At 49.0% G+C, this 17,787-nt stretch overlaps 1 protein-coding gene across 29 annotated transcripts in view; it reads right to left on the bottom strand.

Annotated features, from left to right (window-relative positions):
- Nucleotides 1-17,787, bottom strand: part of Celf4 (CUGBP Elav-like family member 4) — a 277,788-nt gene that overhangs the window by 199,437 nt on the left and 60,564 nt on the right. For 26 of the 29 annotated variants that reach the window (XR_004608244.2, XR_004608245.2, XM_034518340.2 and 23 more), the window contains exon 2: nt 2,901-2,983. Coding sequence is in view for 24 of the 29 variants with exons in the window: in XM_034518340.2 (XP_034374231.1) it covers nt 2,901-2,983 (83 nt within the window). In the remaining 5 variants the exon portion in view is untranslated. Of the gene's footprint in view, nt 1-2,900; nt 2,984-3,107; nt 3,176-3,284; nt 3,721-17,787 lie in introns of those variants that run through there. The other 3 variants (XM_076912876.1, XM_034518354.2, XM_034518355.2) reach the window with 3 other exon arrangements.

The following is a 17,787-nucleotide window of genomic DNA, read 5'->3' as shown; positions in this document are numbered from 1 at the left end:
GGATGAAGGTGAGTGAGGAGTGCCTCTGGTCCAGCTGCTGTTGCTATGCTGATGTAGTCGTGTGTGCATATGCCCTTATATGTCTTTGTGTACAACAATGGGTTATTTTTCTAGCTGGAGGGAGATGCTGGCTTTGTAACTTGCTGGGAAGCAGAAAGTGTTGCCTGCACCAGCTTTTCCTCCTATCTCTCCTTGGTAAGAAAGTAGAGGGTTGGTTTTAATGGATTGATTTTAATGGATTTTGAAGTCTGGAAAAGTGCCTAAATTGCTGAGGTTACCAGTTCTCCAGGTTCTATTTTCAATTTGATTCTCCTTAGTCAGATATGGAGGGTGCTCATTGGGGCAGCTAACATGGCCACCCCAGACAAGAAGAGGTTTCTCCTGTGCCTCGTTTCCAGCCACACAGGCAGCTGTAAGCACAGCCTTAACAGCCAGGAACACATATGATTTGGCTAAAGAATATTTTGCTTGGACCTCTCCCTGCATTTGCTGGTTGCATACTTTCTCTGATCTCCAAGGAGAAAACCAGCTCACAATAATAATAATGGTAGTTCTGCTTTTCCTGATCAAAATGACTCCACTTGAGAGCATAATTTTACCTGGTTATTTTGTTTTCCATTTGTCTGCATTCGAGTTTGTGTGGGGACATTGTGATCTCAGAACCTGTAGCTGCTACTCTATCTCTCCCCCCCCCGCCCCCCCCGTGTGTGTCTCTCTGTGAGCTACTCCCGCTTAGAGAACTGTGTGACAAGGTTTGTGAGCTGGAGTTTTCTCAGGAATCTTTTGAAGAAAGGATAATATTCCCGCCAGCACAGGAAATCCTGGGCTGTGTCTGATCCCCACCAGAGGCATCTACTTTCACCCCATCTCTGCCAACATATATTCATGGTTCTTTTTGCCTTTTTCTCCCAGACTTGCCCAACTTCTCTTTGTGATTTCAGAAAAATGCCACTGGATCTCCCAGTATGAAGGATTAGCGCAGATTATGGGGAATGGTGTTAATTATCGGTGGAAGGGGGGCTGGTGCCTCGCTCCAACGTGCTCCTGATTTCCCCTGGGCCTTTCTGCCTGGTAATAAGCCTTCTTTAATCTGGCAGGCCCCTTGGTGAAATCAGCACCACGGACAGTGATATTGATTGCTTCTGAGAAACCATCACAGCTGCTCAACCAAATTACCTTTGATATGTGACCTTTAATGTAATTACTGCAACATCAAAGTATTTCTATAAATTATTAAAGAACTAATACACTTCATCATTTAGCTATTCTATTATATGTAAAATAAACAACCGCGAGTTAAGGTTAGATCTGGAACAATCCACAGTCGGTTTTTCCTTTTTCAAAAATCCTAAACCTCCTCCCACCATCTCTCTTTCTGTTTCCCCATCTGATTCCGGCTTTTAGCCATTATGAAACTCCCCAGCAATCTCTCTCAAGCTGATGGAGGGCCTCCAATAACAATGTGATATTTTCTATTCCATTTCTGTGGCTCTCAAATATCTATCACCCCCCCCAACAAAGTGCCATAAACACTTTATTAATCAGCACAAACCTTTCTGAGAAACCTTTGACTATCCCACAATATGGCTTCATGCCTCACGCATAACGTGGAGCACATTTCTGCCATCCTACAGAGAGCACCCAGAAAGTATTACTATAATATATGTGCATGTAGTCGCGCCACTAAAAAACCAACTGGGAACGGCCACCCTGCCAAAGCCCCGCTCCACACAAAATCTGCGCGCGCCTGCATTTCCATATATTTGCATCCGCGGCTATGTTATTAAGATGACTCAGCCCCGTGCTTTGCAATCACAAATACGAAAATACAATACAAAGGCTGTCATAATGGAAGGAAGGGCCTGTGTAATTCCCCATTCTCGACCCACAGCCTTAACTAAAGACGTCTGAAGCAAGTGGGGGATCCGGTAGAGGTGGGCACTGCTTCACTCTGGGGTGTACCATTTACTCTTGTCTACCTGGTTAACCTTTCCTGCTTTGGGGCAGAAATGGAAACCTATGTTTACATACGGTTTGCTTGGTTAAGAATGTAAACACGCATGTCCTAAGCATAGGCGTGCATACATTGAGAGCACACGTGCTTTCCAGCAGCGCCCACTGTATACGCCTGCATATTTACAAATTCTCTAAGCTATGCCCACAAACACACATCTTTCCATTTATCTTTAGAAGCTCAGCAGCTGTATATTTCCTAACCCTCCAACCCAATCTCTCTGAACCCACAGGAGAGACCGCGCAGACCCTTGACCCGAGGGACACTTCTTATTTTATGGTGATGAACTAGCCTCGATAATAGCCATGGCTGATATCACACCCAGTTAGGGGGGCCATAAATAATTCTCTTCTCCCCCGCGCAGAAGCTATAAACCAGGGCCAAGGCGCGATAGTTTATCAAAGACGAGGGCTGGCTCCTTAAATAAACCGCGGTGATCTCACTGGCGGCGGCGGGGAGGCGCCCCTCCTATCGCCGCCCGGGGCTCGGGAGCCGCGGGTGCCGGATCCCAGCCGGGCCCTGCTAGATGCTCCTGGGAGCGAGGCGAGCATCTTGGAGGAATCGCCGGACAGTGCGCGGCTCCAGGCCCGGGACATGCAGCGCCCCGCCCCGGGCCGTGTGCGCTTTAATCGCGCCTGGGCTCCCGGCCACGGCCGAGATCCTCCCCCGTCGGGTCTGGACGGCCAGGAGCCGTAGCTACTGGCGCGTCCGAACTCAGTACCCACGGCCCCGGCACCCTCCCCTGGGCGCGAACTGGGGGGCTCAGCGGGAGGCAGCCTGAGCCGTGGGGGTCCCTGCTGTCCCCGCCCGGCGCGTCGCTGCCCTACCTCCCGAAGTCGCCCCCTGTCGGCGCGCGGTCGGCTGCGCCGCGGCCGGCGCCACTTACCCCGGGCAGGGTCTTCTGCTCGTGCAGCGCGCTCTGGGCCTTCAGCGCTGACTCACGCTCGCAGTAGGTGAGGAAAGCGCAGCCTGGGAGGGAAGCAAGCGGCGACAAGGGTCAGTGGGGGCGCCCCCAGCCAGGCCCGGCCCGCCGCCGCGCCCTGCCGCCCGCCCCACTCTCCCGCCCTCCTGCTCGTCACTGCTCTCTCCCCACCTCGCTCTCTCCTGGGCTCTCTCCTCGGAGCTTCCCTGCCCCTCGCTCGGTCTCCCGTCTGTCTGCTTCTCCTTCCTCCGTGGCTTTTTTTTTTTTTTTTTTTTTTTTTCAATTTTGCTCCCTCCGCGGAGTCCTCCCCACTCCCCACGCCCCCCTTCTCTGCCCGCGGGTCTCTACCTGTCCTTGCGCCCTAGTGCTTCGGGCGTCTCTGCCTCTCTGCCGTCTCCCCGCTCCCTGTCAGTGTTGTTTTTAATCAGTTTCAACGCTAGCCCCCACACCTCTTAGAAGGGGCAGTTTTGCCTTTTAGTTCCCCTGGCTGTTCTTGTCTGGGCCTCCTTCCTTGATCAGGTCCCCACTGGAGTACAAGTGTCAGGGACCTTCCAGATAAAGGCCAGAGCAGGTCAGTTGTCTTAATCAAACGAACAGGGTTGTCATATGTCCTTTGTGTTCTCTGCTCCAATTCCTGCTGTCAAAGCTGTGCTGAGGGTCTTCACACACCTCCTAGTCCGAAGGTTTCTTGGGCTAGCAAACCCACTGAGGCCTACCCGTGTTCGGCCTCTCACTCCTCGAGGATAGCTCTGCCTCACACCACCTCGCCTACGTCTTCTTCAATGAAAAGAACTGAGCATGCTCTCCACAGTCCTGTCCACTTCTCCCCCTGAGCCACTGTAACAACCCCACTCCAGTGCTTCGTGTCAGGGACTCTAGAGTGTTCTGTGCGGTGCAACCTGCCTACTGGAGGGTTCAATGCCTCTCTGTAGGCATCATGACACAGGAACAGAATGTTTGTTGATTAGCTACAAGGACCTCTTCCTCTGTCAGCGGATCTGAATGTAGCTTGGCTGATCTGCAAAACTAGTTGGAAGCCACAGTAAAGCTGTGAAGGCCGTCTTTGGCTAAAACAGGCTTGCTTGCAAAACCACCCAAGACCCTACCCTAGAGAAAGGACCCGCAGGGTAGACCCCCCACTTGCCTCTCTTGCTCCTTCTATTCCCACTCCATGTTTTTGTAACCAGTCTACTGTTGCCACGGTTAATGCCCCCAACCCAGTCCTTGAAGCAGTTTTTGACCGCACCACTCGCTGCCTGGGTACATCCTTTCCTGACTGACTGAACCACGTGCCTTCTGGTTCTTCCAAGGCCATTTACTTCGTGAATGCCTACTCTGTGCTAGACTCAGGCTCTTTTCTCCCGAGGCTCTCCAGCTGGCAGTGGCTGTCTGGTACACATGACAGTTCTAGTCATTAGGCTTATTTGTGGCCACTTGATGCACAGAGTCCCCACCATGTCCTCTCCTGTGCCTTACTATCAAGCTTGTAGCCACTAACCTCTGCTCCTCCCCTTCTGATGTAGAAATGGATCCGGCTCCCTTGTCTTTGCCGGCTGGCAGAGATGGCAGGAAGGGAACGTGTGTGAAGAGGAAACAGATTAAAAAAAGGAAATAGATCTTGGGAGACAGAAGCTCCAGTTCCAAGGCTGGCTCTACCTCCTGCCAAGGAGTCTCCATGCCATCCTCCCTCCCCTGGACCAGGCCCACACTGCCCCTCCTCCTTCCTCTCCCTCCTCTTCCCTCCTGGTCACTGGCAGACGGTTATTGATGGAGACACAGGCGACTGAAATGAATAGCGGTCAGAGGCCCTGTGACGTCGTCCCTCGTGCTGCCGCCTGCCTCTCCCAGGGGCGTCTTTCCTCCTGTTCCCTTGTCCCCTTGTTGGCCTTGTCTTCTGCCTGCTACAGAGAGGCAGCCAGTACCTCAGCTGCATGCAGGCAAGCCAGCTAGGGACAAGGTCAGAGGTAGGTTCGGAGAGAAAGAGGAAATGAGAGACCGAGAAGAAGGAAGTGACCATATTGTTTTCACAGCCCAGAATAATAAAGTGAGGATTCCAAAGGGGAAATCTGTTGCTTTTGTCCAGCGTTCAGGATTTTCTTCCATTGTTTTTGAGAGACCCCTTAACTCTGCCATGTACCTAGGTCTTTCAGGAATCCCCTCTCAGGACCAAATGACCTTCCCCTGCCATTTCTACCTCTGAATTCACCGCCTGCCCGTAGTTCTTCCCTTGCTCACTCCCTGGTTCCTTTACCCTTTCTCATCTTCATGAGACGTGGTCTATCCTAGATCCTCTTTCTATGACTACGTCCTCACCACATCCCTTCTGCCAGCCTGCTTCCTCCTTCACTTCCTTCAGGCATCTATCGGATGAGATCTCCTCCATCACTTGTCTCAGCCCATCTACTCACCACCATCCCAACCTCCAACTCACATCTCCCCTGACCTTTTGCCCTATTTCCTTTCCTATTTGTCACCCACGACTCCCTGACATTAATATCTATTTCCTCATTGATTGGCAATCTCCTAATGCTCAGATGAGGGCAGGAACTCCATCTGGTTCTGTGTCTGCTTGCTTCTCTTTGCACAGTACAGAGCAGAGGTGCCTTACTTATTGAGAGCACTGAATGCCCAAACACCTTGGCTAATTTGGTGGGAGGGCCATAGTTGCTGGTGACGGAGGGGTTCCAGAGATTGTATTCAGAAGCCGTCAAGAGCTACCTTAGACTCCAATGATCATATTACATGTTGGACTTCCCTTGTGGTGGCAGAATCTGAGATTGCTTGTGAGGGGCAGTGGGTGGGTCACTGCAGGTTCCCTTTTTCCCTTTGGTAGGCTTCCAGATCAGGCCTGACAGAACAGTCATATCGGTCTTCTGGAATTCCTTGAAAAGGCTAATTTGCAGATTGCTCAGAAGAGCCCCGTACCAGCCGTAGGTCACTCAGGGCTTCCTTTATCAGAATCACAAGTTCCTTATCTATCTTTTATCTAATCTGGGGATAGTAATCCCTCTTGGAAGCTTATAAGGAGATCTGTTAACCACTGGTTGTTAACCAAAGCTGGATCTGGGCTATGGATACTTGTTCCCTCTTTGGTGTAGGAAACGGGGAAGGGCAGAAAATGGTCCTTCACCCCCCATTGATCTGCCTCTTTGTGAGGAAGGTCTAGCTTTACACAGAAGCCTCTGGTCCCACTCTAGCCATCTCCCAGCAGTTGGATTTGGGCTTCACTTTGCAGCAGGAAAGATTAGTCTGCTCACTCAAGTCTTTTTGAGGAAGGCAGATATGGATAAGCTGCTCTTAATGCCAAATCCAGATTGCAAGGAAGGACTAGCTTGTGCCCTGGCTGAGATGAGAGCAGAGCCCTAGGGGATGGCAGCTTTGGTAGAGAGGGGCCTACAGGAGGAGAGCTTGCCCTCACAGGATGCTCTATATAACCATGGGCTTGGGGTAGAGGCCAAGGTGGGATCCTAGGACTCAAGCCTTATCAGACGCTGGCACAGCTCACCTACTTAGGACCAGAGCGGAGGTACTCACATATCACCCCAGAACAGTTAGCTGTTATAGCCCATTGTTCATTGCTGCGCCCTGGGTTCTGAGCTGTGAGGCCGGTAGCTTGGAAGATGGTACTTTACAGCCTCAGCCTGGCAGCTACTAAGCCAGCCAAACTCACTCTCTTAGGCTGTATAGTGGATCCTTCAGCGCTCTCCCTGCAGAGGCCGTATGTGAATTCACAGTGTGGGTGGCAAGCAGATCCTGTTGTGGAGTAGCTATAACTGTACACGATGTGTGTGTCTAGTCACAGGGCTTCCTTTGGGAGCCTGAAAGGTTCTGAGAAGGCTGTGTCCTTCCCATGATGGGACCAGTGACATAAAGGTTCCTCCTGGCTTTCAGCCCCAGCCATCCTCTCCAAGGTCCCATCCTACAAGTGTATGGTCTGGTACTGGTGCTTTGAGAGGAGAGAGCAAGAGTCCATTGTGGCTGCTAGGAGTAGGGGAAACCAAACCAAACCGAACCGAACTGAACCGAACCGAACCAAACCCTGAAAACCTAAAAAAATGTCTCTAAGGCAAAAGAGTATTTCTATTTTAAAACTGAATACTCTACAGTAGTTAAAAAGGTAAAATGATCCTTCGTGTACCAACACAGAAAGCAGCGTCATCAGAGAGGAGAAACAAATTGTGTGATAATTGATGCCACAGATACACAGCGGAGGGAGGCATATCCCACTCCTTCCGTATGTACTCTTGTCTGCATTTACAGGCAAAGTTGCAAGGAGCTGAACGCAGGAGCATGAGGTGCTGGTGGGGGATGGATCCCTGTGGTGATTCTACACTTTTTGTTTGGTTTGACACATTTAGACTCAGACTGTATTCACAGATCACTTGCATAATTAACTTTCAAGAAAAAAAAAACAATCTGTGCGAAAAGAGAATAGAGTGGAAATGGGGTAGACAAGGGTAGGTAACAGGGAAAGCAGGACCCATAGCCAGTGTTGAGGAGACAGACAGATTGCCAGGCATTAGCTGTACTGCAAATCCAGCCTGAGGACAATCTTTTGGTGCTGGGGCAGATACCCTGCTGTCTCAACATCTCCTCTGTGCTGGAAATGGACAGTGCAGGTCTGAGCTTTGGGGCAGGTTCTCTGCCTGGCAAGCCATATGTGTAAGTAAGTTTGGTTCACAGACCTGAGTGAGAGGGGTTAGTGTTTGAGGAATGGAATCCAGGATGGGGAGGGAGCCAGTTGGTCTGAGAGCATCGCCAGACTCTCTGGTCTCCTGAGATCTTCCCAGGTGCGTGGCCTGAGATAGGAAACGACTCAAGTGGCTCAGGGAATCTCTGGGTGATCCATGACATCACCCTGAGCTCCCATCTTTAGATTCCCTTCCACCGGTGGCTCATTGCTGACCTTCTGTCCCTCAAGGGTCCCCACAGTCTCTCTTCTCTTCTTAAAGCATTGGACTGAGCAGAATAGAGCCTCAGTCTATCAGAGAGGAAAGGAACTCTGGAAACCATCTGGCTGGGAGTGGGGACAGAGAAATTGAATACAGTACCCTGTCATCAACTGATGACCTAGGCTCCTCCTATTCTTCACAGCTGGAGATGCCCCCTCTCTGCTGGCACACCGGGACATGGCTCTTCCCTGGCACTCATCACTCTGCTGTGTGCTGAATGCACCAGCCCGGGCTTGCTTGTCTTTATATAGCCACCTAACCTTTTCTGGATGTCCATTTGTATTTACTCACCCCTTCTATTTGCCAATTTCATGTCTTGTGTCTTTGAACAGACTGCCATCCTGTGAGAGTGGTGACACCATCTTTATATCTTTTGGATTAGGTGGAAGGTTAAAAGACCAAAGCATACCAAAAAAAAAAAAAAAAAAGAAAGAAAAGGAGGAGCAAGAGACCCATGACTGAGGCTGGAAGAGAGACTGGGAACCTTGGGACATAAACACAGGAAGGCTGGGAGGAAGAATTCGAGGACTAAAACAACATGGCCCAGGTACAAGAATCCAGCTGGGAAGAGACAGGCAGAATGATGGTGTAGAGGCACGGACAGGAGAAGTTGTGATAAGTGTCTACCTATCCCTAGCAGAGCAGCCTACTACCCACCATGGGGTCAGGGGCATTGGTGGTGCCTAGAAAAGTGGGTGGAGCTCTCTCCCACATGGGGGAAAAACACAGTGCAGCAGAATTAATTGTACCGAGATGATGGCAGTAATTTACAAAGCCCCTGTGAGCCTGGATAAAAGGCCCTTGTCATTGTGAAGTGAAGGAAGAACAATTTCCTGCCCAACTCGAACAGGGCTGAAGCCTGGGGTGTAATCATCAAGGAAGGAAAGGCTCCCGATGTGATGGGCTCCCCTTCCTCCCCCCGCAAGCAGGCCTCGGCTTCCTACTAATTGAATTACAGAATTAGTCAGAGGAAGGTGGCCTTAGAATAGGAAGATCTAGACTTTAATAAAACATCAGGTCTTTCAGGCCCTAGAATCAGCTGGTTTGGAGGAAGTAGGAGAGAGAGCTGGGAGGTGGAGAAATCAGAAGAACACAGGGTCTCAGGGAAGTGACCAGTCAGAAACAAGGAATGAAGTGAAAAGCGAAAGGAGGGACAGAGGAAGCAGGATGAGGATTTGGGGTTGCATGCCCATCACCTGGTTTTGCAAGCACATTAATGAAAGGTCTTTTTATGCAAAGCAAGGCATGTTGAAGCCCTGGACTGGTGTGCGGTTAGAGGATCTGTTGGGCCTGCTGTGGGGCCTGAAACTCCATCCTCGATGCATCTCTCCTCAGGCCACCATCAACCAGGCCCCATGAATGCTCATGAATTTCCCTTGTGGGATTTAACAGAGATTTAGTTGTGTGCTGAGAAGTGACACCTTCTATCTATGTCCATATCATAGGTGGACAAAGGGAAGAAGAAAAAGTCAGTAAGTTTACCTAGAGAGGTTACTAGTCTTCTGGGGCCCCATTTTTCTACTCTCTCCCCATGTTATGGGTCTTACATGTTCTCTCTACCTGTGGGTCTATCCTAAACCTGTACCTCCTTTAAGAGGCATCTCTTGGGTTTTAGTCTAAGCCACCTGCCTATCACATGCTGGAGACTTCTATGTGGCCTTACCCTTGAACACTGTTCATGCTCTGCACTAAAAATGGGCCCAGAAATCTAGGGCAGTGTACAGGAAAAACTGAGCACCAAGCTCTGCTCCATCCACCCACTGTGCCATCTTCTCAGGACCCCTTCTGATAGCTCCTATGACATAACCCTTTCCAGTAGGACCATGTGACACACTCCTTTTCTGTTTCCATGTTCCATCCCAATAGTCCCCAATCATTCTTCCTTCTCCAAGTTAAAAAAAAAAAAAAAAAAAAAGACATCCCCTGGCCACAGATAGCATCTGACTTCCTCTGGCTTCTCCACTGCCTCAGTTGAGTTGGAACATCAATCTTCCCTCTGCTCCCTGCCTCATGACTCCCTCCTCCAGAGCCTCATGTCTTTCCACAGGAGAGCCAGCATCTTTCCTCCGAACCCCTTTTTCAGACTCCACTAGCCTCACATCTATTAGAGTCCCTGGGTATTACCCATCTCATTTGTCAGTTAGACTGTGAATCTTTGTCTACCTCATATTTATATGTCTGCCCACAGTGGAGATACTCTATTATAGGGGCTGCTTACAGGGGGAGGGGGTTTCTCTATCCAGGGCCAGACAGCTTACAGTGCAGAAGACCTCTTAAACTCCAGTCTTTTGGGAGTTGGCCAGAAAGTAATAAGGTAGGACAATGACTGGCTGAAGGAGAGAAGGGATGAGATGGGATGGGGCATGACATATGAGAAAGTAAGCTAGTGGTGGAGCCATTCATTTTCCTCTGATGAGGCAGCCTTGGGGTGAGGACTAGGCAATAAACTGCTGCCTCAGCCAGGCTCAGCCCTGCCCTCCTGGAGTCTCCTTTCTAAATCAGAAGTTCCAGAGAGTAAGAGCTATATAAGATTATGGGTGAGTTTCTATAAAATTAAACTCCACTGCACACTGTAAGAGGAGAATGGGCTTTCCCGAAACTCTAAGTTTTCCCCTCCTTTGCTTAGTTCTTCCTACCATGACTGTCTTCAAGATAGAGATAGCCCAGTGCTGGAGTAGCCCAGGTTCCCTGACCTAAACTGAGACACTCAGGGAAACAGGACCCATCTCCCCCTTCTTTTCTTACTGAGACACCACAGTGACTCTGGGTGAGGAGCTACAGACCTCAGAGGGTTAAAGGATCAGCCTGTGGGTCCTTTGCCAAGTGGCCCTCACCGCCAGTTGCTCTTGCTTACACCCCAAACACCAGAGAATTACATGTCTTGTGTTCCACGGCACTTGGAAAAGGAACAAAAAGTGGACACGACATATTGACGGCCTCACCTCCTCAATTCTTGGCCAGGGTTGATGACCCAGGAGACAAAAGGAGTAGGGGGTTAGCAGCCTAGCCTTTCCTACTGAGGCCTATGAAAAAACTTGTCTGCTCATCTGACCATACCATAGCCTTTGTTTCCGCAACCTCAGGCTGTTTCTGTGTCCTTGCTCTAGTCTGAAGCTCCTCGGAGTCCTCAGGAAAGCAGAAGGGTCTCCCCACTTATGAACTGGCTATTATATACCAAATGCTGTCACATCCTGTATCTGATCATTCATGTACCATTGAGAAGATGTGGGGTACCATCAGCCTCTCACAGCTCAGATGTAATCTGGGAGAGGCACCAGACATGGCTGGTAGAATCGAAGATACCCAACATCTATCAAAGGCTAATTTGGGGCTTAGTTTCTACCATCCACCCCAGGGGTCTTGGAGATGTCTGAGGAACAATATGTGGTAGATACTCATTTGGGTTCCTGTATAAAAATATTCTTCCTTTCCACCTTTCACCCATATCCTTCACTTGAGAGAAGGGGCTCAGGGATGACCTCATCTTTTTCTGGAGGGGCACAGGTAGTCAGCTAAGGTGGTACCTGACTTCACTCACCCCTGGGTCCTCTTAAGCACCAGTGGCCAGCATGCAGTGTTTTTACACAGAGGACATTAATCAATTGAACTCTAAATGCCTTCAGAACATCTGCTCACATCAGGACCAGGAGAAGTTCTCTGTTAGATCCTAGACACCAAATGTGCTCCCTTCTAATTGGTGTGGAGGGCGGTTTAGATACTCCAATTTGAGAGCCAGTGGGCCTTCTATCAATCACCAAACTTTAGGAGATGTGCAGCAGGTAGATCTCTGACCAAATTAAGGTCATCTTAACTGGCACAGGAAAAGAAACCACCTCTGTCTCTCCACCCACCTTGAGTATCTACTTTTTCTTCTGTCTGTGCAGAACTTGGTAGCTTCACACATAGCCTAGCTCCTGTCTGACATACGGAACTCAGTGAATGGGAAAGATGAGGTGCCCCATCTAAGCTTCTGGTGGCCCCCAGGGAACCACCGTGACAGTCTTAAGTTCAAAGGGGTAGCTCTATTTTGCATAGGGATCTTCTTGGAGGAGCTTTATATGGTGGTTACTAGAAGTAGAGGTGAGGGCCATCTCCCTAAGAGAATGCCTGCACTGAGGAAGCTGCTGGAGGGAGGAGGGAGATTTATACTTTAGCTCTGCATGACACTGATACCACATTAGCAAGTTTGAAACTCTCTGAATGCATTGCAAAGACAGTTCTTGGCCCCTGAGGTTTTTCGTGTGTTAAGGAGAAGATGGACAAGCTTATCTGACTCTTTTCTCCCACTAAAGGAGAACAGGTCACAGCAGCAAGGCAATGGATTTATGAGTCCCTTGAGGGACAGAGACTCTTCCTCAGTAACACTGCTAAGGCCATCTTTTCAACAACACCGTCCATGTCACTCTTGGGACTTGGCTTTTACACCCCTGCTTCAAGATGACTTCCTTGTTCCTGAATCATATAAAAATAACCTGCATATATGCCCAGTAACTGTGGAGGTCAGAAAAGGACACGGGATTCCCTGGGACTAGAGTTACTAATGGTTGTGAACTGCCTCGTAGATAGATTCTCTGGGAGTTGAACCTAGGTTCTCTTGAAGAACAGACGGTATATGTAATCACAGAGCTATCTCTCTAGTTCTTGTTCCTGGGTTCTTAACCAGATATTCCCAAACCAAAGAGCTCCCCCAAACTCACATCCCTTCCATGCAACCCTCCTCAAATTCCTAGCTCCTGTTGCCTCGCCATTGAACAAGTCCCTCCCTCCAGGTTCAAATACTCAAAAACGTGTGTGGTTGGATGGCTCTTAGCTGTTGTAGTCTGTGGAAATCACATCCTTCCAGTAAGATCACAGCTGATGGGCTGGGCTTTAAGTGGATTGATCTGATCAGCACCAGGAAAGAAAGTTGCAGTAGAGCTGAGCCTGAAGGGCCTTGGAACTGCCCAGTGAGGGGAGCTAATCTCCACTCTCTTCTTTGGCTTCCTTTTAACAGGGTGTAAGCCACTGAAAGGAAAGAGCAAAACAAGTTGTGTGTGTGTGTGTGTGTGTGTGTGTGTGTGTGCGTGCATGTCTGTGTGCCTCTTTCTCTCTGTGTCCTTGTGTGTAAGTCTGTCTGTACATCTTGTGTCCCCCCCCCCCATGTGCATGTTTGTATGTCTGCATGCTCGTGCATGTGTGATGCATCAGCACAGCATCAAAAACCACAACCTCAGCATCTAAGATAGGCTATTTCGTAAAGAGCAATAGCCAAGAGTCCCCTATTACAGGATCAATGTTTGGTAAATGCAACTTTTTTTTTTTTTAGAAGAAAAACAATTTCCCTCAGTCCTGGCAGGCCACAGTCCAACTCTCTGCCGAGGGCAGATTTCTCCCTTACTCTCAGTTATTTAAGCCACCCTTCTGACTTGATTTTGATTTTCACCCAGTGTCAATTAGATGAGCTCAACCACAGGTATTTAGTGATACTTAACCCAAGGGCTGCAACAGGGAGGGCGTCTGCAGAGGTGACTGGGATAGAGTCACTCCTTCCAGCCTCAGAGCCTTAGAGGGACCAGTCACATTTCAGAGAGGTGTGAGCTCTGGGCTCTTGCTAGAGTTTCCCTGCTTTATCCACAAATTGCTGACCCACAGGGTGCATGGAGCATGCTAGCAAATGGGGAGGATAAACAGAGTCCAGCATTCAGCTCTATTTCTTCTCTTCGTCCAGTGCTCACCAAGCTAAGAGAAGGAAAAAGAAAACTGAACTGACAAATCAGTTGACTGTATGAAAGACCCAATAAGCCATGTGACTAGGGGGAGGGCTGACACTTTTGGATGGATGACACAATGCTTCATTCATCTCCCCACCATTTATTGGTCACCCACGACTTTTCAGATGATGGGAAACGTACTCACTGTTTTATAGGAGTCCCTAGGTAATATGAGCAAGTCAGCTGATGAGTGTATGACAAATGCACCCTGAGTCAAGGCTTGTATGGGGCCTTTAGGCAGCAAGGGCACCAGTGAGTACTCCCTGAAATTTGATTGTGTGTTGGCTTTTGTGCTAAGTGCTTTACATGTACAGACAAATCCATCCAACTTTATAAAGTAATAGGGTTATCATCCTGTATAACAGGGCAGGAAACTGAGGCAGCAAGCGACTAAAGATTTTGTGGCTGCCCATGGCAACATCCTGAATGCTACCTGAACTCTACAACCTTGCTGAAGTAGTTGCTCAGATCTGCCTGGGCTAGAACTCATTGCAGGCTTTTCATTCCCAGCTAGGGCAGCCATGAAGGAAGTTTGTGTGAGGGAAAGGCAGCGTGTAGGTTCAAAGGCAGAACAGGCTGAGTTTAGATCCCCTGGAGTAATTTAGAAGGGCTGAGTTCTGAAAGAGAATTAGTCCTGAGAAACTCCCTGCAGAAACCGTTGGCTTTCTCCATTTGTGTTAGCCATCTTTTCTTTTCTCTTTCCTCTCTCCTTCCCTTCCTCATCTCCTCTTTCCTTTTCTCTGTTCCTCTTTCTTGTTTATTTTCTTTCCATTCTTCTCCCTTGTCTTTTTTTTTTTGTCTCACACCTTGAATCCCATATTGTCTCTTGTACACTGCTCATAACTCTCCTGACGACTTCAAGAATTTCTTCCTATCCTCAGACTTAGAATAGGTCTTGAGGTTCCCATGAACAGGCAGCTGAGGACTCTGGAAAACTACCCAATCCCCACTGCCTAACTGTTTCTATCCTTAGGACACCTGGAATCATGGAAAGGGTGTCAAGCTTTGCATAATAGGTCAGGTTCTGACAGTCACTTCTGTCTTGTTTTAGGAGCTGATGAGTAGTTTATGTAACCTGTGCATGAACAGGCGATAATGATGCTTACCTGCTGGGGTCTTAGGTGAGCAGAGTCCCTAAGATCCATTGTATTGGGGAGGATATTGATATTGCTGCTATTGTCAGCAGTGATGGCTATGATATGATGCCTGGCATTCCTCGTGGTATGAAAAATGACTTTAGCCTTTACACTGTCTGCAACTGTCTGTTTCTCTTCATTGGACCTGCGCATGTCACTTGTGCGTGCACCTATGCTCATCTATGTTCCCCAGAGCAGGGGCCCCGCCTGTCTTTCTGCACAGCCAGCTTACGCTACGCTCAGAGTGATCTTGGTTTGCATTGGGAATCTCAGATGCAAGTTTGTTTTGTTTACCTCTTGCATCTAATATGATAATGACAGGAGGCTATAATGAGCTGGCAGGACCAGGGTGACAAAGAGCTAGCGCTTCATGCTTCCCCACGGAGACACTGTGATGTCAATTGTGTCTTTTGTGAGAGGGATTTTTAAGACCTGGGATGGTGGGCTGGGAGGGAAGGAGAGAGCAAGGTGGGAGTGTTTCAGACATGTTTTAAGGAGTTGGATCTCCAACTCCAGAGTGGTCCTGGCAGCCTTGGTAAAGGGCATCTGGGCAGGTCCAGGGGGTGGCTATGGGACAGCCAGAGGAACAGATGCCAACTGGAAAGGAATCTGGTGAAGTCTGGGCACTACATCCACATACTTGTTGCGTTCTCAAGAGGCCTCTGTGAACTGCATGACCGGGGAAACAGCTCCATGTGCCATGGACACTTAAGCACTGCGCCTCTGCTACACAGCAGAAGCATGGGGTGAGGAGTGGACAACCATTTACAAGAGAATGATGTATGGAGGCCCCAAGCAAGTGCCTGATGGGTGAATCGTAGCCCTCAATGAGTCAAAGAATCTTTATAGACCTTAGTTTCCTTTTCTGTGAAATGAGTTTGATTAAATTGCTGCTCAGGAGTCCATCACTTTAGAGCCAATGAATGAGTGAGTGGGGAAGAGGAAAGAACCAAAAGTATGCACTTCTCTTTTAGAGACGAGGGAAAGGACATGTGTGCAGGTCGAGGCGCAGCAACCACTCAACACGATGAGATAACTACAGATCAGATCCACCAATATCCTTGGAGCTGAGTGGAGAGTACCAAGAAGCTGGAGAGCTCAGGGCAACTTGAACCCTGAGCAGGAGGAGCAAGTTCACATAAGCAGCATGTGAGGTCTCCAACTGTTTAGGCAGAAGACTGTGTGTGCACCAACAGATGGGGGAATAGCTTCATGGCTTGCCACCAGGTGGAAGGCAACAGGGGAATAAAAGCATGTGTGGACATATGGCTGCGTCTATGCAGGCCTGCTGCCCTTTCTGGGTAGAGAGTGGGCAGTGGCTGGAGTGACAGGTCTGAGGTGCTCATGTGTTCATAGAAGTGTATAGGGCTTTGTTCTAGAGATGATTGGAAGGGTGGGAAGGATTGAAACTAAGAAGAGGTTTTGTTGTACCCTGAATCAATGAGTTGTGCCAGTCAAAAACACCCCATATGTCTTACGTTTTTGCCATTCAAAGGGTCTGACTCTCAAAGCAGTCCTGCCTTTTTCTCTTTGGATCTATCTTTTCTCTTGGCTCTCTAACACGCTACTTTGTCTTGGCTGAGTGATCGTATGCCCTGGCCAGGAAAGCCAACTGGAAGTCTCAGGACAGCAAGGGAAGGAAGGGTAGAGGAGAGTCAGGTCTTCTTGCCTTTTCTCCTTGGACTTTCTGCTAATGGGAAGCTATGTGCCATAGCCAAGGCTGACCATATGGAGTCCATTTCTAGTTTCTCACATCCTTGAGGTATTGGACTGACTTCAGTGATGTCTGACTGACAGATGAAGCCAGTGGAGAGCAGAAGGTTCAGGGTTGCAGTACATGAAGGTCGGGGTTGGTGGTAAAGATGGCCCTTGTAGTACCTAGTTGTGAACATATTCAAGGCTGAAGGTAGAAACTTAGGTAAAAGGTCAGGATGAGGTCCTCTATCAAGGCCCTGATATCTTGGACCCTGGTCTGTTGTGTAAGGAGAAGGTTGTTTTGTGGACTCTCCAGCAACTGAAGATAAGGAGAAAGAATCAAAGCCCAGAATTTTAGTTCTACTTTTTCTGGTTACTACATGGGACCAGGTAGAGCATCTAACCCCTGAGACTTGCTATTCTTAATTCCTTCCATAAGGACTCAAGTGCTATTGTTTGTCCCACTCTGGTCTGTAGATGGGAAGAGGGGGAGAAGTTTGGAGACATGAAGCTCAGGGTGTGGCTGTGAAGAGAAGTAACACTGAAGGAGGCCATGGCACACACACAACTCTTGGTGGGTGATCATGCCTCAGCTACAGGTGCCCAGAGGAAGAAAGGGCAAAGGAGGGTGTTAGGAGAGTTTTTTTCTGGAGGTAGAAGTGCTACCTGAACCCTTGATGGAGAAAGGAAGGAGGAATGGCTGGGCACTCAGGAAGACAAGGTTAGCAGGGAAGTATAGGCCATGACTTTAGAAATTCAATCCTCTGCTGACCAGCTTGGGGCCAGCCCACCCTTCCTTTCTGCTCTTCTTCCTTTCTCCCACTCTCTCTTCTTGTCCTTTCCTTTCTTACTAAGGTTACATTCTGGGGCAAAGAGCAAGGTGCAGTAAGGAGGAAAAAAGCACCAGGGGCTACGCAAGAAGCTGTAGAGGAACTGTAGAGACAATGTTTTGTGCAGTGGTCTCTGCAGCTCAGGCTGCCTCTGCCTCCATGGCCAGTCCCCCCACAAACCTTCAGCCATCAACTCCCCCCCCCTTTTTTTTTGTCTGCAGGTCTATATATAGATGGAGAGGCACACTCTGGAACTGCATTTGATGTAGCCCTCTGGACTCCAGCTAACTTTTGGGGAGTAGTTTTCTTGGGAGCCTGCCAGTCCAATTCCTCCCTCGTGAACACTAATTACCGCACAGACCTTCTCCATGAAATCGGTGCTGAAGCCATTTCCATCCAGGCGGCTCTCCAAGACGAAATTTTTCTACTGGGAACCGACAGCCGCAAATAAACCTACCATCTACTTAGCAACGGAGAGCAAGAGCTGG

This window comes from Arvicanthis niloticus, chromosome 14 (assembly GCF_011762505.2).
Source record: "Arvicanthis niloticus isolate mArvNil1 chromosome 14, mArvNil1.pat.X, whole genome shotgun sequence".
Lineage (NCBI taxonomy): Eukaryota > Metazoa > Chordata > Mammalia > Rodentia > Muridae > Arvicanthis > Arvicanthis niloticus.
This window is presented reverse-complemented; position numbering and strand designations above follow the sequence as displayed.